This window comes from Propithecus coquereli, unplaced genomic scaffold (genome assembly GCF_000956105.1).
Source record: "Propithecus coquereli isolate 6110/MARCELLA unplaced genomic scaffold, Pcoq_1.0 Scaffold52, whole genome shotgun sequence".
NCBI classification, from domain to species: Eukaryota; Metazoa; Chordata; class Mammalia; order Primates; family Indriidae; genus Propithecus; species Propithecus coquereli.
Window position 1 is genome coordinate 4,886,858 of NW_012151063.1, and position 19,722 is coordinate 4,906,579.

Sequence of the window (19,722 nt, forward strand, 5' to 3'; positions counted from 1 at the left end):
ATTTTAAAAACACACCTTTTAAGTAACTCTGCATTAATACGTGAACTCTCCATGCCTTGGACAAGGTTTTAAAATAAGCGGTGCATGTGTATGACTGCTCCCTCCCCAGGCTTCCTCCTTGCTCAGAGACATCAGAGAACGCTAGGATTCTTAAATAGTTTTCTAAATAAATTTTGTCCCCCAGAGAAATATATGATTAACATTGTGGTAAATATCTGGAAACATGTTAATGAGAAAAAAAATCATTTCTTATGCCATGTTGTTGAAATCCATGTAGAACTTGACAATTATGAGCATTTGCAATCAAGAAAAAGCAATGCGTCTATACTAGAAGGTGAGGATTTCACAGTTTCAAAACTATTTCATGACAGGCCCCTGCTGAACTGTTGGGAACCAAGGAAAGAGAGGGTAGGTACTTAATCCTTCCAGAACAGCTTGGGTCGAAAGATGCACAGAGCAAAGTAGTTAATTCGAGCAGCAATGAAATCACACCAGGCAACACGATGACGTCACTGCAGATTTCAACATTACTCTCTGTCCCTTGTCACGCAGATGCAATATGCTAACCATAGTGCTGTAAAAAGATCTGGAAACCAATTGAAACATTTTGTGACTGAGGTTTAACAAGACACACACTCTAAGCTGTGTTCTTATTTAGTTTTGTATGTCTACAATGGCTGGCATATAATAGGCAAACAGTATTTCTTGAATTAATTCAATCTAGATAACAGTTTTTCCGATGAGAACAGTTACAACGCATGAAAATATTCTGTGGCTAACGAAGGAGAAAAAAACCCAGTGCTCTGTGTACAAGACATTATCTATTGAAGAGATTCACCGAGAACCAGAGTATTTTGAGACATCCTGAAGATGTGCTTTCAGAACCAATGTGAGCTCTTCAATTAACAAATATCTTCCCCAATATCCTTTATAAACCAAGTAGCTTCAATCAACAGAAGCCACTGGAGAACACTACAGACTTTGAAACAATAATAATCCCTTGGTCTTTAACACTTCATTTTGTCTCTGCAGAAGATAGTTCTAGAGACTGCTTCTGTGGGACTCAGGTGAGAGAGCTCTGTGTAAGACCAGGCAGTTTCAGACCACTCCCTGCGGAGCAGTGCAGTGTAGACTGCAGAGCAGTATTCAGCAGAAGAGTTATGACAGATAGGCGAAAACTCATTGTTTTTCATTACACAACTTGTGATAATTGCAAATTCGTTTTTCAAAATTTAGAAACACTATTCAACACATGCTGAATTCAGCATGCAACTATCTACTGTATTCAAAGAAGTACGAACTGCAGTACCTAGACACTGACTACTGTCGCATACCCGAAATCATCCCTACCCTTTAGGAAGTTGATTCTTTCAAGTGTAAAACAGGCGTCTTCCAGATCTTTTATGTAAATCACGAAACTCCAACTGAAGACTTATTAGGTAGAAAAAAAAAACTCTAGTAAGTAGTAATCAGTAAGTTCTTAGAAGTACTGTGCATGTTTCACGTAGGTGGAATTAAGAAGAGATTGATGGTGTCATTTCTCAGACACAGTCATCAGTATCACAGATCCTCCTAAGAGCCTACGACACACCAGCAAACGTTAGTTGCTAGTTAGGGCACAACCGTATACGTTCTAGTAATCACTGCATGTCCCTCATACACTTTAAATGAGCTAAGAAAGTGTAACAATTACTCTTAAATTCTCTTGGCATGTGTTGTTCTGGCATAAATTTTCAGTGTCATCCCTCTGTAAAAGCAATGAGTTATTCAGTGGAGTAACAGCACTAAAATGTATCAAAGCAATCCGGCTGATAGGGAAGAATAAAAAAGAATGTATGTGCTTTGCCTGAATATCAGTATTTTTCCTTTGTGCAAAAATATGAGAACTTGGATGCCGCCTTGGTTAAAACACCACCACCACACCTAAGGTCAAATTTACCCTGTAAGAAACGTACCCTGATGTAGATCTATATCACTTAGATCTACATTAAACCTCTTTGTCTTACTCATGCAAAATGACTTACTGATTAGAAAACATGAACATAACACCGCGGAAGCACAAGATACATCCCAGATCAAACAAGCGACTTTTTCATCGAAAGCCTTTATTCACTGTACGACAGGGCACCACAGTTCCATAAAACACGTAAATTTCCTTTTACAGTTTGAGCACCGTTTGGGTGAATTAAAAAAAAAGTCAATTAGTCCCATGTACGTTTTACATTTGTTACAGAATTTTTTTTAGAAAAAGGTAAAATCATGACTGTCATCCAAATATGAAAAATATGTCAGAAGATTTTACTAAACTCAGTTGTGAGGGCGACAGTAAGACGTGACAAGTGGTCTGACGGAGAACTGAGGGCGCACACGGGCTGTCGGGAATGCGGAAATGAACTTGCTGAGCGGTGCAAAACCCACCCACAGTGATCGCTGCGCCAGACATGCACACACACCCCCACGGCTCGTCTGCGCTTCCGGAGTCGAGAGGAGGAGCAGGAGAACAAAGAGCAGAGGCCCCGGGAACGGTGTGCCACGCGGTGCCCTTCACCCCGTTTCGATGGCTTTCACCATTTTTCCCTAACAAATCACAGACAAATTCCAAAGGCTGAGTAAATCTATAAGAGGGATTAACCACAAAAGTGTAACGTCTGATAAGCTATTCCAAGTGTGCTGCGGCTCCCGGTCTCATCAAGTATATATTCTGAAATCGAATTCTATTCCTATCAAAGAAATGTAGAAAATCAATGTTATTTAAAAAAGGAAGTGGTTTTTCTGAGGTAGAAAACATTCTCCAATGTGGATATGGACGGAGATACAAGATAAATGCTATAGTCATGTTCCCGCTAAAAATAAACTATTGATAAACTACAAAACATTGGCTCACAGTTGGTCAATGAGTAGAGACCCAAAGAGATACGTTAAGGTCACAAAAAGAATTTTAATAGTAGCTAATACAAAGAATTACTTCTTAATACTCATCAAAAACATGGCTTTCCCACTCAGATTACAAACCAGATAGAATCAGCAGCTCACGTTGTCAGTTGTTCCTGCATGTTAATTATCAATACAGAGGAGAGTGAAACAGTGTACAATATATAAAAAATAACATATATGTATACACACATATACACAAAAACATATACACATATGTATACATACTTTACATTTTCCAGTCAAGTGTTCAGAAAAACTAAAATAAAACGAACACAAATATATAACTTATTTTGCCTTGGAGAGGTATACATTTTACACATACATGCATGCATATATATATACATATACACCTCTTCATATATATATAAAGCCTACATGCATGTTAGCACACTGGTATACACATGCATGTCTATTCGCTTTATCACAGACTACACCAGCTTGATTTTTCAGATGATAATTCAAGTTTCACCTCTGTTCTGAGCTATCTCTACTTTGTTTTCTGTCAACTGCCAAGCCCTGTCTTATCAACACTTTACGGAGCGGGCCAAGCCAACAGGAAGAAAGGCAAGTTTCAACAGGCCAGGATCAATATGCAGGTTGCCGCTTCAGTGCTGTGGCCTGCCCAGCAGCATGGCCCCGGCGTGGGCTGGGAGTGCAGGACACGCCCACCCTCACTCGTAGGGGGGCAGCCCGAACAGCTCGGGCCGGAAGTCCTGCAGGGAGTCCAGCACCAGCGTGGCCTTTGCTGTCAGGTCCCGGCTCAGGTGCCCGTCTGGAACCATAACCACCTGCATCCCGGCTGCCAGGGCCGCCTCCACCCCGTTGGGAGCATCTTCAAAGACAAGGCACTGTGGGAAGAAAGAGAGTCGAGATAGATGGCCTTTCGTGTAACCAGACATGTAGTCGAGGTGGTGCCTGTCACCATCATCCCATCAGCTCTGCAACCGTGCAAAACGAGACGGAGATACGGTGGCGGCGCCCCAGCGCACAGACTGGTGAGGACAGCGTGCTGTCCCTCACGGCTTCCAGGAGCACCCACCACGGGTCTCGCAAAGGGGAGAGATTTCCATCGCCAGCAAGGCATTCCTGAACTGGAGCACAGCTGTGCGGACAGTCGGTATTGTCAGCTTAAAACTCTGTTTTATTCGGATCATAACAATCTGTTCAATCAATAATTGAACATTCAGAGCACGAGAGGCAATGCAAAAATGCAAAAATAAATAAAATAATGCCTTTTAAATGTAAACCACTTCAGAGCTGCTCATGTTTGATGTACTGTCGTTTGAAAATTAAATGGTTAGTGTGTTTTAGTTAAGAATTCAGTTCCTGTGTGTGTCACTGTTATGTGACAACCACCCCATGAGCACAGAGGTGCGGTGCCCGAGTGCTCTCTCTTTCAGATGACCACGCAAATCCCCTTTACTGTTAGGATTACTGACACAGTGACGTCCAAAATCTCTGCACTCTCTGTTTAGACACCGCATTTCAGATGGGGTGTCTGTACGCCGTACTTGTCAGTGAGCTCCTAAACGTGCCACCATGTCAACATTACAGCAAGTTTCACAAGAGGACTCCCTCAGAACAAGACACCCTGACGTCTACTGCATGGTAAAAAGCAAGCACAGTCCCGCGGGGCATCTTTCTCTCGCCCTCCATCTCAGGAAAACGTGCACCTGGGAAGTTTCTTCCCTCTGGCTCCGGAGTTTCACACACTGCATGTGAGGACACGTTTACTGATGCTTCTCCATGGAGATGCTGTGGGGGCCCACACACCTGTGAAGCCAGAGGGGTCCTCCCCGCTGTGGCCTGGTAGCGAGAGGCTCTTCTGTCCCCGTCTTCCTCCACCCACGGCCTGGGGCTCCAGGTGCTGTCCAGCTTGGGGCTTTCAGCTCTCTACTCATCTCTGCCTTGAGCCCCTTGCCTTTTGTTACAAAAACTTTCTCCCCAGCTCATCATCAGAGACCCAAGGTGCTGCTGTCCCGCAAAGCGCTCAGATACAGGTCTGGTAAGAGCAGCTCTGCGTGCTCTGACGCTTTTAGGTCACTGGGAAACTCTCTCTCACACACAGTCTTAACTACTTGTGGTCTGAGCTGTAGCAAGCACAATGATGTTATTCCCTTTCTCCCTCTCTGTCTTTTTTCTTCTATCTCCCGTTCTTTCCTTCCATCTGGGCCTAAGATATGCCACTAGCCAACTTACCCCACAGGGCAACACCAGAAGTGACTTAATCCACACGGTGATGGTGCCTAGATGCCACATTATCTTCAGACTGAACCGTTTGCCCAGCTGCTCTGGTCAGCTCAGAACTGGAGGGTTAACGGGGAGGCAGGACGTCCGGTGCTCTAGTCCCACAGCACCAGGCAAGCCATGGCAGCTGGTCCTGGTACCTCCCTTCTGACAACTTCTGAAGCCCCCAGGGTTCTGCTCCTTTGAGACACTGGCTTCCCTCTGGCTAGAGCGGAAGTGACTGCCCTTATGCTGAGGTTGGTTTTCTCAGCTATCCAATTCACACTGTCTGTCTATGATATTTCTGTCCTGGTCTTTTTAAAGTTAATGATTTGATCGTACTCTAAATGCCCTCACCTGTTTTTATCTGGGACCAGAGCTAGGCATTTAAATGTCAAGTGACATTCTGAAATACCCATCACCTTGTCTGGGGATTCTGAGGCTCTGTGTCATCCACCTAGGAAATACTGGCTGCGGTGGAGGAAGGGATTTTGTTTATCCCTTGGGGTAATAACTCTGCTTGGCTGAAGTCACAAAAGTAGCTTTTACTCTGTCCTTGTGTGAGTGAGGCTGCTTCCACGGAGCACAGCAGGTGGGTGGGATGGGAGTGGGTGGCTCACAACAGGGGCACCCGCCGGCAAAGGTACAAAGGGAGGCGCCCAGTACATCCACGCTCACCCACAGGGGTCTGGGCTACAGGTAACGAGGACACCACGTGTCCCTTCACACCTGACAGCGCCTTCCAGATGCCGCAGAAGGAGGTAAAAGAAGCTACGTGAGGACTGCGAGAGCGAAGAGAGCACTGCCCATGCCATAGCACTGACCAGGGGAGTGGCCCACACGGGCTCTTCACGACATCTTTACTGTTTTCAGCGCTAATTTACTGATGCTCAATTCAAAATCTGTCCCCACTTCATTTTAGAATTACTAATCCAAAGATAGCAATTGATACCTGAAATATTACAATATTACATACCACAGATAAGAAATATGGTAGGTAAATTAAGGGAGACACAGAAAAGCACAGAGAATGGTGGATTCAAAGTAGGTAACAATGATTGTCACTGTTGTTGGGCACAATCAGAAGGTGACTTAAGCTCACGCACAGAAGGACCATGTGGAACATGCCAATGTGCGTAAGTAAGTAAAACCCTGAGCGCTCAGATGACTGAGGGACAAACTAGGAAGACAGGCCAGTCGGTCTGGGTTTCCCACCGAGGGCACTGCTAACTGCTCTAAAAGGTCAAGAGATGGTAGTTGATGCTGTGAACATGAACAGTAAACACAACCACTGACCGCAAATGTGTCCATGGCACCCGAAATCCCTGTCGTCTTCCTCCTTCCACGCGGCCATTTCACCAGACGGCTGTCAAAGATGCTTCTCACTGACAGAGCCCGAACTCTGACACGCCAGTCAGCTCCCAAGAATTCCGTTCGAGCAACGTGGAATGTGAGAACAGAGCTGGAAGCTTGAAAGGCTGACAGAATGTGGGCTGCAGGTGGTGGATGATGAAAATGTGGCAGGAAAACTCAGCAACACGGAGTGGACCAGAAGTTCAAGGAAAAACGGACATGCTGGGCCTCTAGGACCAGGCCTTGTTTGCACACCAATTTAAACGAAGCCACACACAGGACAGAAAACAGACACCAAACACGACTCCTGCGGAGAGCACCACCCCCAACCCGGGGTGGGCCGCATGGCCAGCCACACACGGAACTCATTCTGAGGGACTCCACAGCACACGCAAGTTCAGTTTTTGTGTGTTTTTTCTCAGAAGCAGCAGATTACAGAGTAGAACAACTACTGGGGTTCGAAGTACCCGTTATAAATGTCCCAAAAGGTTTTTATGTCTTCATTACACTACGTATCTTGACTCCGATGATCTACGGCACTTCCCAACAGGCCCACTCCTACGAGAAGAGTAACCACACGGCAGATAAACACCTAGATGTGTGGAAAATTTTCACAGCATGGTGTGTCTGTCTACCGAAATCCAGGGAAGAAACCTTCAACAGTTACCCGGAAAGACTCCGCCTGCTCATCACGGGGCTTCAATATCAAAAAAAGACATTGAAAAATATAAGTTAGAATAATGCAGCTTATCTCTTGTACAAGTAACAGTAAGGAGGAAGTATGTTTTTCTATTCAAAGAGGAGCTATCTCAGGGCCATTTCTGCCTGCCACGCCCAGCCGCAGCAAAAGCAGAAGCAGAAGCGGGCTCAGTTACACTAGACCGTGAAGCCCATTCACCCCGGCATGCACACGGTGAATCATGCACTCGCAGTTTCGCATCTGTGGAAAGAGACCTTTCCCTCTAAGGAAAGGAACTTCAGCTTCTGCAAGTGGTGGGGGAGCAGACTGATTTTCTCCACAGGAGGAACCTCCCTCCTCCACCCAACATGTCACCTCTCTGCCAGGACACGAAGGTAGACGTGTGTGTGGACATGCATGTCTTACACGATTCTCATGATTTAGTGATTACTTTGTAGCACCATGCATTTAATGGGTGTCCTAGGACACACCTCCACAACTTCAAGGCCAAGAAGAACATTCTTCTCACAGCCTGCGCGGACACCGCCGTGTGGGCTGTAACTAGGTGGGGCCTGGGTTTACCTGCACTTTCTCATGTTGCCACGGCCCGTGGTGAGCTTCTGGTAAGTGCAAATCAAAGATGGTGGAGGTGGCCCGTACAGGACAGAGAGCACAAAGGGGCCACGCGATGTCAGAGCTGAGGGACAGACAGAGGTGAACGCAGCCCTCTTCTCTCCTCAGGGTGAGGGACCCTTAGCGTGACCAAGGTCAGAGGTGAGCTGGAGGTCACACAGACACCCAGATGACAGAACTCTGGCACAGAATCCAGGTTTGCAGAATCCAGCGCTCTTTCTACTTTATCAAGCTGAAGGATAAAACACAGCTGATTTCCATTGCTAGGCGAGGAGATGAGCTTAATTAAACTGTAGCTTCAGGGATTTAATTTAGAGAGAATGACATTTCCAACTCTAAGGGAGCCAAAGCATTTTGGCATCTTATCACCTGGAGGTACTGAACTTACTTCTCTGATGACGGTTAAGCTGAGCCGTGCCCCGTGAGATGGTCTACGTCCAGGGCTGCTTATTGGAACCACCGGGGGACTTGAAGGGTTCCTGCACTTTAATTTCTTAAGATAAATATCAGATAACTAAAAAGTTCCATTTTATAACTGAGAAGCTCTGTGTAGTAATATCTTTGTCTGACAGCCCCTTCGGGCTGCCGTCAGCGAACTACAGACTGGCGGCTTAAACACGGACTCTCATGGCTCCAGAGGCTGGGGTCTGGGATCGGGGTGCTCGCATGCTGCGTTCTGATGAGGACCCCCTTCCTAGTTTGCAGATGCCACCTTCTCACTGTGCCCGCATGTGGTGGGGGCGGGGGAGACAGAGGATGCCAGGTCTCTGGGGTCCCTTTTATGAGCACACTGATCCCACTCACGAGGGCTCCCCATGACCTGGCCACCTCCCAAAGGCCCCGCCTCCCAGACCATCACACTGGGGGTGAGGATTTCAACACCTGGACTCTGGGGGTACACAACACTCAGTCGACAACACAAAGGGCATGGGTAAAAGCGGTTGCTGATGTGGTGGGCCACCATCCGGGTGAAGAGGAGAGGCAGCGTTTGTGACAGGCTGGGTTTGAGGCCATGTGGGACCCCCAAGCAGAGGGGCTGGGCCCTGCCCGTGCCATGGGTGTGGGCTGGGGCTGGTGTCACTGGAGCTGAGAAGCAGCTGAAGCCACAACCAGGTGGCAGAGGAGGAGGGCTGAGAAGAGAGGGGCCCCGGGCAGCCCTGGCGTCTCTCTGCGTGGGGGCAGGCAGGGTCCTGGACAAAGCTCCAGGGACAGTCGAGGCAGGAGGGCAGCCCCCGAGAGGCAGCACCAGGAGTCACTTTAGGGTTTTCAAAAGAGGGGGAGAGCCTCCACAGCTCGTGTGTTTCGTTTCCTAGACATGCTCATCTGTGTGCTGAGGCCTCCCCTGGCTCTTACTTCCAGGTCACGCTATGCTTAGCTCAGTCGTGTCCCCAATCACTGTCCCTGCAGTGCTCTCCTCGTCCCCGGCAAGGCTCATGCAGCGGTGAGGCCGAGGCAGCCAGCAGCCCGGGACAGCGGGGGAGAGACCTGCCAGGGAACAAGCGCCACCTCAGTCCCGCACCCTCGGGTCCCGCCAGGCCCTCTGGATGCGCGCTGTCCACACTGCTCAGCATCACATCTGGTAAAGGGTTTCACATTTTGAACAATCATGGGTCTAGTTTAAATTATATACCTTAATGGAACCAGTGAGCTTTCAGATTTCACTGTATCTTCTCTAGGGAATAAAGCTTTTTTCCTTTTGCTTAGTGAAATAAAACGTCTGATAGAAAGTCACTAGAGGGTCCCTTTCAGGGCCCTGGAAAGAGACCTGGCATCACGTGTACACGTATTTTAAGAACATGCTACAGCAGCTGCCTGGGGCGACTCATGGAACATAGAGCCACGTATGACCTGAATGTAATCATTAGAAACATTATTTTTCCCAGTAGATATTTTCCTATGCACTAATTTTGTAACATCAAGCTCCATTTTCACTTTGAGAGAGAGCAAAACTTCAAGGAAGCCTTAAACTTTATTTTCGATAGATTTTTGATCAGCAGTGCTCATATCTAAGGTTTAAGTTTTGCCACCATGTTCTTGGTCAGACAATTAACTACTGTAAATATTTAAGTACACCAATACCGTAAGCATGAATATGCACACATGATGGGGCTCAGAAAACAGTATCCAAAAATGAGGCCTCAGAAGCAAAAGCTTCTCTCTGACCTCCTCCTGCCCTCCTGCCTCTCAGTCCCATCCTCCCCCGAGGTAGCCATGGAAACCAGAATCCCTCTTCCCCCAGGAGGGCCATAAGAGCCAGAACCCCTTTTCCCCAAAGCCAGTCACAAAACCTAAAATTATTCCGTGTAAAACTGGCCATAAGGAAATTCTCTGATGACCTTGTTTGACTGTAAGTCATGACACCCCCATTCCAGAGAGGGTCCTGCCCCACACCCGGAAGGAAGGACGCTGCTCAGAGAGGCCAAGAAGAGTCTGGACAGACAGGCCTTGCTGGGCTCCCCCTCAGTCCGTCAGCACCAGATCACGCCCTTTCGTCCACCATACTTCCACATGGCTGCCCACGCTGTGTTGAACCTGAGCATAAACATGGACAGTTTCCCGTGTCGCTGGGTCTCCGTCCTGAAGGCTCCTGCGCGTACGTGTTAAATGAACTTGTATGCCTTTTCTCCTGTTAATTAATCTGCCTCATGTCAGTGGTTTGTCGGTAAACCTTCAGGTGCCAAGAGCCTTCGTCCCTACATAGGCTTCATTAGACGTTTGTTTAAATATGAAACCTTTAGGTAACACTATAAAAATGACTGTTAAAGTATGCACGTATTTTCCGTTATTAATTAGTACTTTCATTTTCCATCCATCCACCTGTCCACACACCCACCCATCCATACCTACCTACCGGTAAGCTACGTGCTACGATGTGTCCTCCTAAGTCACCGTGTCTGATGTGGGGTTCTCTGTCCCTTGCATGCTGCAGAGCTATTGTGTTATTGCATTAATATTGGTCTGAAAATCAAACTATAAACCCAGCACTGACAGAAACATATTTGTAACCAAATCCTCTACATCCCTAAATTTATTCCTTTTACTTTACAGAAAAGTCTTTAAAAAAATTCAGGATTTAACAACTTGGAGGGCTGGGTGGTGGAAAGCTTCCTCAGGAATTCTCTGTGTTGCTTTATTCATGAAAAGTACATAACAAAGCTCTCTTAGCATCCACATTAGAGGATACGTATATAAATTAAGTGTGGAGCAAAAGATTTCAAGCCAGCAGAAAAAGCCTTCCCTAATTTTCTCTTTTAATAACATGGACTCCAGAAACCAATGAAAGACCCAGCAGGGCCCTCTAAGGTGCTGATTGTCTTAGACTCATAAAACCAGTCTTAAGAGTTTCTAGATGGGTCTCAGTGAGCGGGCTCCACCAGGCCGAGGTTGGGGGCCATCCCGCACCTAAGGCAGGAAGACGGTGGCCACAAAGAAGATGAAAAAGTCGTTGGAGTCGGCCAACTCTAGGCTCCAACTCGTTATGAAAAGTGGAAATAAGTGCCGGGGTACACGCAGACGCTGAAGACGATCAGACAAGGCAAAGAGAAATCAGTTGTCCTCACCAACAACTGCCCAGCTTTGAAGAAATCTGAAAGAGAGTACTATGCCAGCTTAGCCAAAATTGGTGTCCACCAGTACAGTGGCAATAACATTGAATTGGGTACAGCATGCGGAAAATACTACAGAGTATGCACACTAGCCACCATTGATCCAGGTGACTTTGATATCATCAGAAGCATGCCAGAACAGACTGGTGAAAAGTAAATTGTGCAAATTTTTTCGCTAATGAAACTTGCCAGAGTTGTGATATTAAAAAAAAAAAAAAGTTTCTACATGGTCAAGACAATCGTTTATTTCTCTATCATCGCTCTGTAAAATATGAGAAATCATATCAATTTTCTACAGCATTTGTGTGAGACTCACAATCTACAGGTGAGACAGGAGGCCCCTTTCAGTTTTGTGTGTTAAGAGGTGCACTATGATAGCAGGTAGGAGGTGCACTGTGCCAGCAGGAAGGAGATGGACTATGCCAGCAGGTAAGAGGTGCACCGTGCCAGCAGATAGAGGAGATGGACTATGCCAGCAGGTAAGAGGTGCACTGTGCCAGCAGGTAAGAGGTGCTCTATGCCAGCAGGTAAGAGGTGCCCTAGGCCAGCAGGTAGGAGATGGACTATGACAGCAGGTAGGAGATGGACTATGACAGCAGGTAGGAGGTGCACTACGATAGCAGGTAAGAGGTGCACCATGCCAGCAGGTAAGAGGTGAACTATGCCAGCACGTGGGAAATGGACTGTGCCAGCAGGTAAGAGGTGCACTGTGCCAGCAGGTAAGAGGTGCACTATGTCAGCAGGTAAGAGGTGCGCTATGCCAGCAGGTGGGAGATGGACTGTGCAGGCAGGTAGGAGGTGCACTGTGCCAGCAGGTAAGAGGTGCACTACGAAAGCAGGTTAAGAGATACACTGTGCCAGCAGATAAGAGGTGCCCTATGCCAGCAGGTGGGAGATGGACTATGCCAGCAGGTAAAAGGTGCACTATGCCAGCAGGCAGACGCTGGAAGATCAGCCACCGACACGAATAGAATGCTCAAATATGTGCAACATAAGTTTTATTTAATTTTCAGTTAGTACCTTCCCTGTGGAAAAACCACACCTGAGATCAGAACCACTTGTGGTCTGGGGGAAGGAAAGAATGTTTCCTGTAGGAGCTGTGGGATGCAATTCCACACATTCTTAGGAAAGGACGAGCACAGCGACGTCGGCCTGCCTTTGAGAACAGCTACTGAAGAGGCTTTACCAAACAGGACTGTCACAGAACAAAGAGGGGGCCTTGGCCAACTCATGTGACTGATTTTTCCATGTTGTCTCCAAATGCACCACGCAAGAGAAGCTGCCAATTATGGACACAACACACACAGAGGGAAAAGCCTAAAGAATTCACTGCACCTGCAGGGGATTAAAACTCTTAACCACCCGATGAACTGTGGATGAGCTGTCCTTGCGGTGAACATGTGGCAGCCAGCCATGCAGAGGCCTCTCCTCGGCCTGACACTGCTGCACGGGGCCCACCAACTACGCCAGGCCATTTAATGGGTGAGCCAACAAAGCCAACACCCTCGAGGATTGAGCTTCTAGTTTTCACAAGGACGTCATCAATTCTCCTTCCCACAAATATATTAACTGCTGACTCATGAAATAAAAGCTAGTGTCTACAGGAGTCATTGCAAAGTCTGCGTTTCCGGAAATAAAGATGTGTTGGGATCCCAGGTGAGGCTTACTTACGTTCTTTTCACTGGTCCTATCAATGTTCAATTCTAAACTGCTCCTGGGTGCGGTGGTTCATGCCTGTCATCCTAGCACTTTGGAAGGCCAAGGTGGGAGGATCTTCTGAGCCCTGGAGTTCAAGACCAGCCTGGGCAACTTAGTGAGACCCTGTCCCAAAAACTGAAAAAAACTGGCTGGGAGTGGTGCTGCTCCTCTGCAGTCTCAGCCACCCAGGAAGCTGAGGCAGGAGGACTGCTTGAGCCCAGGAGTAACTTTAAAGTACTTACAATATATAAAAACAGATAAGGCAGATTTTACGTGAAAAGCCTTTATCCGCTTTCAATGACTGTAGCTCCTAGGACATTTAGACGCCTCTTTCACTAGGAACTGAAGTGATCGAGCTCTGGGAGGGCCCCCTCTGGTGAGCACTGGGGACAGAACAGCGCCCGAGGGCACATGTGAGGGCCTGTGCATCCTCCCTTACCTTTAGAAAGTGAAGTGTGTGAACATCTTCTCAAACTTGGGACACAGGGGCGACATCTCTTCTTCCCCCCATTGCCTGAGATTCTGAAGGTGCCTCGGCTGGAAGACTGGGACGCAGGGTGACAGGGCAGCGAAGGTGTGCCGGGTGTCGAGGCCTGGCCTGGGGGTGGTGGGAGGTAGGGGCTGGGAGGTAGGGGCGTTACAGCCAGAGCCAGAGGATGCTGTGGGAGATGTCAGACTCTGCAGGCAGGCGTGGCAAGGTCGGGAAGAGATCCCGGGGCCACTGGGGCCAAGAAAAGCTCTCAAGGAGAATAAGGAAGGCTCTTTTGGGGGGTTGCAAAGGGTTTGTGGGGCTATTTGCTAACTCAGGTTCCAGGCTGACCCAAACGCTTTGTGCTGATATGGTTCTGTGTACAATCACGGTACCAAACTCTGGGGTTTCTGCTGCATGGGGCCTGGCCAGCAGACGTTCGCCACGACGGAATGAGAACCCAAGAACTCCCCAGCACGGAGGTCTCTGTGGTCCTCTAGTTCCCCCAAGACATGCTTGACTGACCACACACCACAGCTCCGGATAGCCACCAGTAAAATAAAGTAGGGAAGCACAATTCACCTTCAACAAACATGGTGGCAACAATGATACAGTGTATTTTGGAAAAAAAAAAAAAATCAAACTAAAAGAATAAATACTGCACGACACGAGCTTTCCTTCTCCGATAATACGTGGAATGAGAATGTGTCAACTGCCCCTAAGTTTATTTTCTTATAGATTCAAATTACATCAGCCTCCAACTCAGTGTCCCCCTCTGTAAAAGAGGGGCTGTAAGTGCTCAGATTCACATTCGCCCAGAGACCATCCTCATCGTCCGACGGGCACCTCCTGCCTTCTCAGGAGACCCTGGTAATTGGGGCAAGCAGGTGTGGGTCAGGAATGGGGAGACCTGCAGCCAGGTCCTGGGAGAATCAGAAATATGAACCCCTGAGAGAACATTCTAGGAGAAACAAAGAAGGGCATGGAAGGAAGAAAGCCCAGGGATAGTGACTCGGAGAAGATGCGTTCCTGCAGCCAATATAAGTTTCACGAACCCTAACCTTCGTATCCCCATTTTACCCACAAGGAAACTGGAGTGGAGATCAGGCACGTGGTAGGCAGCACGGCCCCCAAGGATGCTTTAACTCCCAGGACCATGCATGTGGGCCAGTACAGGGTCAGGGGCTCTGCAGATGTGATCACGGTTATGGACCTCTGGGTAGGGAGAGTCCCCTGGATGATCTGAGTGGGACTAATCTGATCAGCTGCCCTCAAAAGCAGAGAACTTTCTCCGGCTGAAGCAGGAGAGATGCCGGGGCGTAAGAGGAGGGCGCCGGTGTAGGAAGGGTTCACCACGGCAGCTGGCTCTGAGGGGCAGCACCCACTGCAAGCACCAGACTGAGGCCTCTAAGAGATAAAGTGGGGCCCCACTGATACCCACAAGGACCCAGCAACTATAGTCCTACACTGCTAGGAACTAGTTTGTGTCAACAACCTGAATTAGGCTGGAAACAAATTCTTCCCAGAGCTCCCAGGTAAGAGCCCAGCCGGTCTGACATTTGGATTTCAGCTCCGTGAGGCTCAGCACAGAGAACCTAACCAGGCCACATCCAAATTCTGACCTATAGAACCATGACAGGAAAATCCGTGCTGTTTTAAGACTTTAAGATTGTGATAATTTGTTAGGGCGGGGGTAAATGGTGAATCCAGGAAGTAGTCCAAGCATTGGAATTCATCTTTAAGGTTTTCTGAATATAAGTAGCTACACATATTGTAAATAATTGTAGGGGAACAAAACAAAACAAAACAAAAACATTCTGGTTGTGCCAAAAGGCCTTCAAAATAAAACAAACCATATATTCCCTCCTGAAAGTGTCAAAGAAGAGCATGTATTCACTTGCTGGTGGTGGAGAGACAGAAATCTGGCAAGGAATTCCCAACCCAACAGTGAACCTGCTTTATTTGTACAGAATTCAGGTCCAGCTTCCCTGTGCACTCATCTGGGAAAGCGACGTTTTGTTTTAGAAAATAATGAGGGATTGCATTTCAATCTAGTTTATGACCGAGAGATGTGGCACGGTTAGGGTCAGGATTAGAATTATTTAGGAGCACGATGAAGAAAAACTGGACCAAAACCCCTAGGCCCCCTCAAAGATCTGACCAAAGCGTGAATAATCAATCATACGCCACTCATAACACACGGCGGCGGTCTTGGAGGCTGCCGCTCTGCGGGACCACATACTGCAGGGGCAGTGCTGTCCACGGTGGTTCCGTGGCCCACACGCTCATCTCGCAGAACAGCCGCCCGCCTTTCCTCCCTTGCCACCCAGTTCTCATTTAATCAAAGCACACACACCATGCCAGACCCATCAGGAACGATCATTTCTCACTGGGAGCCTGCCTTTGGCAAGTCCATGCCAGCCCCTAAATCGCCTACCCGGGTCCCACCTCGGGGACTTGAGCCCATTGTCATAGATCTCAATTAATGAACTGCTCTTCTGCTTTTGCTAAATGAACGTTCTTACAGGAAGCCAGAGGGAAGCAGCTCTGGTAGCAGTGGCGCTATTCTGTCCCCAGGCCTAACCGAAAGGTCTCCCTGCAGGTGGGCTCAGAGCCTGCCAAGGCTCAGTCAGTAAGTCTCCCAACGCCCATTGGCATCCAGCTCCAAGGGAGACTTCCTAGCCGAGGCCTGCTAGCACATCACTCACTGGTACTTACGGAAACACCCTCCCGAGGACTCCCTAGGAAATTCTTCCCACAGGGAGCACTCCTTAGCCGTTCTCAGGGTTACTCCCATTCTCTACGCCAGCTGTTTGCAGTGTTGGGGTCTTCAAGACATTTTTAGAGGGTCCACAAGATCAAATCTACATCCACAGTAAAATTGAAGCATCGCTTGCCTTTTACATGTCAATGTTTGCATTGATGGTACAAAAAGACATCTTAGGCACTTTGATGGCGGGTGTTACACTCTGCCCCGGCACACACTGGCAGTAAGATAAAGTGCCGGCTCCACCTGAGAACATCCGCCAGGGAGCAGTACGCACTAGTAGCTACAAGACGTCAGCCGTCGAGCTGACTGCTTTTTCAGACGCTGGGAAACAGAATGAACGCAGCACACGGAGCGTGTGAGCAGCGCAGGCAGGTGAGACCATGGTCTCCAGGGAAAACACTTGCTCACCTGTTTGGACGGCAAAGCAAGACGACCACTTCATTATGGTTTTTCCTTCATGGAGTATCATTTTTATTTGAAAGAAGGACTCAAAGACAAGCAATGATTACTAAAATTTGGGCATGTGGCAGAACTTCCCTTGAAAATTTGCTGAGTGAGCCAGCTACTTCAAGGAAAATAACTGAAGAGTGTTAACAAAAATAAAATCTGAGTTTCGGAGAGAAAACTAGAATTCTGGAAAACACGAATCTACCACCAAGCTTGACAACCTGCCAGAATGTAGACTTTTCTGATGAGATTGATGGTGACGTGAACAGATGTGGGTTTTTGATATTGTTATAATGAAATGTGCCAGCATTCTGGACATTTGATTTTTCAGTTAACCAGTACTTTCTAAATGCATGATGTTATAAAATCATACATGGATAAAAGATCTATTCAAAGTTTAAGATGGGACAACAGATTTTCATATAAAAGAGGATGAAAAGGTCACTGACTAAGCTTCAATTTCCATCTTCCAACTCACACTTAGGAAACTACCCCTTGTTGAATTTTGGTGTAGTATGAAAGAAAACAGCTACAATTTTCTGTAAAGATTATTACAATACCCCTTACTTTTTGAACCAAGTACCTACATGAGGCCAGATTTCTAACATATGCTTGAACCCAAAGTATCAAAATATCTTCAATATATGGAGTCAAAGATGAGAATACAGCTGTCTTCTGTTAGGACAGACACTAGGCCAGGTGCAGTAGCTCATGCCTATAATCCCAGCACTTTGGGAGGCCTGCACAGGAAGATCACTTGAGGCCAAGAGTTCAAGACCAGCCTGGTAACATAGCAAGACCCCAACTCTACAAAAAATAGAAAAAAATCAGTCTGGCATTGTGGTGTGTGTCTGTAGTCCCAGCTACCTGGGAGGCTGAGGCAGGAGGATGGCTTGAGCCCAGCAGTCTGAGGTTGCAGTGAGCTATGATGACACCATAGTCTGGGGCAACAGAGCGAGACCCTGTCTAAAAAAAAAGACACTAAAGATATTCACAAATATGTAAAAATTTTAAAAATATGCCACTCTGGCATTTTTTTGCTTTGGAAATTTATTCTTGTTAAAAATGTTACTTATGTGACCATGTAAGGGGTTTATTAGTGTCCTTTTACAATGAATAAATATTTTTTAAATGTCAGTTTTAATTTTTAATGCAAGAAATATCAAAATATATAATCCACATAAACAAAAGCTCTTATGGATCCTAAATAATTTTTAAGCATGCCTCTAAAGGAACCTGAGACCCCAAAATGTTTGAGAGCTGCTCTTCTAAGCTGGGTGAAAATGAGATGCCCTGAGCCCTTTAAGTGAAAATTCTGGCATAGCATCTTTGCAAAATTTTTACTTAAAAGGGCTACAGTTCTGTTTTTATTAGAAAAAAATTCACCACTTATAAAGTATGATACACACACCTGTGTACTGTATATGCATAAGATATACGCACCCAGGTGTGTGCAGGCACGTGTATTACAGAAATGTGTGACTCAGAAAGCGAACGTCCCTTAGAATCCCACTCCTCAGAGATAACTGCTGACAACAATTTGGTGATTTTTAAAATACATTTTTATACAGTATCTACTTTTTACTTCTACAGAAACGAAATCCTTCAAACACATCACCCTAAGATTTGTTTTATCATTTGAGGACAGGTCGAGAGTGGCTTTCAATGCCGGGACTCATGGATCTGATCCATTTGTTCTACCTGCAGGTGCTGTAGTTATTAAATCAAATCTCTTCCTGATGGGCGTTCGGGTTATTTCTTTTAACTGATTGGAAGTAGAAACGGATGGACAACGGAGAAGTACACTTCCAGATACGCCGGCGACTGCTAACTGCCCTCCTAGTCACACTCTACTCTTGCTCACTTCACTTCTTAGGGGATTGTTTTGTGTTTGGCTTCTTTTGCTCAATTTACGAGATTCACCTGTGCTGTTCTAGGTGGCTTTCGTAACTTGCTCGTGTCCACGGCCTGTAGTATACTCTGCCGAAGTCCTCGTCCCTTGATGATATTAAGCACATTTAAGTCTGTACCTGACACCTTGATCATTACCTAGACCCGCTGTCTGTTCCTTCCCTTTGCTTTTTTAATCAGGAGGCGTCCTCTCTTCCAAGGCCTGGTCATGACCGCCTGGGACCATTCTGTATCTGGCCCTCTGCACTCCTTCGTCCTCCTTACCGTTTGGTGTCGTAGCCCAACGCCTGGGGACTTAGCAGGGCCACCCACCACCACCACCACCCCGTCTGGCAGGTCCTGAACACCAGGTTTTTTTTTCTCCTAGCCCCACGCTCCTAAAAGCTCAGTTAGGCTTCTCACTCTTGTTAGCCACTTCTTCTGGGGACACTTCTAGGAGAAAAAGGCCCCAAATGCTGGGCTTTGCTCATCTGTTCTGCTTTTCTGGGGTCCTGGCCCTGCCCCTGTTCCCTACCTGCTGGGTAATCAGATACCTTCAAGGAGATGCTTTCAACCTTCTGTCCAGTTTTCCTCACTGTTCTTACAAGACAGAGGTAGTGCAGCTCACCGAGCTCCCAACACCTCAGGCAGAGCTCCTGATTCACGCTGGACATAATATTCGATCCGTGTGGGATTTATCTTAGAGTTAGAAGTGTCAGTCAGGGTCCCGGGGTTTATTTCCCCCTCTCCATTAGCGAGACACCTATCCTGGGGTTATTTACTGAGTCATCGGTCTGTTTCACAACAGTCTGAAACGCCACCCTGATCCCCCCATAAATCCCCAAACATAACTGGGCTGAATTCATTGTTTATTGTCAGCATTCCAGTTCCGCAGAGGGAGTCCGACAATCTGTACCCAAGTGTCACAGAGGCCTGGGAGGAGAGGAACACAAGGAAAGTGCACCGTATCCAGGGGCGGGAAGAGTCCACATGCTTCACTGCAAATTAGCCCAAACTA

At 47.1% G+C, this 19,722-nt stretch overlaps 1 protein-coding gene and 1 pseudogene across 1 annotated transcript in view; one reads left to right on the plus strand and one right to left on the minus strand.

Annotated features, from left to right (window-relative positions):
* Window positions 1-3,255: 3,255 nt before the first annotated feature.
* HDHD1 (haloacid dehalogenase-like hydrolase domain containing 1) overlaps window positions 3,256-19,722 on the minus strand; it is a 69,842-nt gene continuing 53,375 nt past the window's right edge. Inside the window, exon 4 of the mRNA XM_012656842.1 lies at window positions 3,256-3,782. Coding sequence (XP_012512296.1) covers window positions 3,606-3,782 — 177 coding nt within the window. The 3' untranslated portion in view covers window positions 3,256-3,605. The remainder of the gene's footprint in view (window positions 3,783-19,722) is intronic.
* On the plus strand, window positions 7,040-11,596 carry LOC105820333 (annotated as a pseudogene).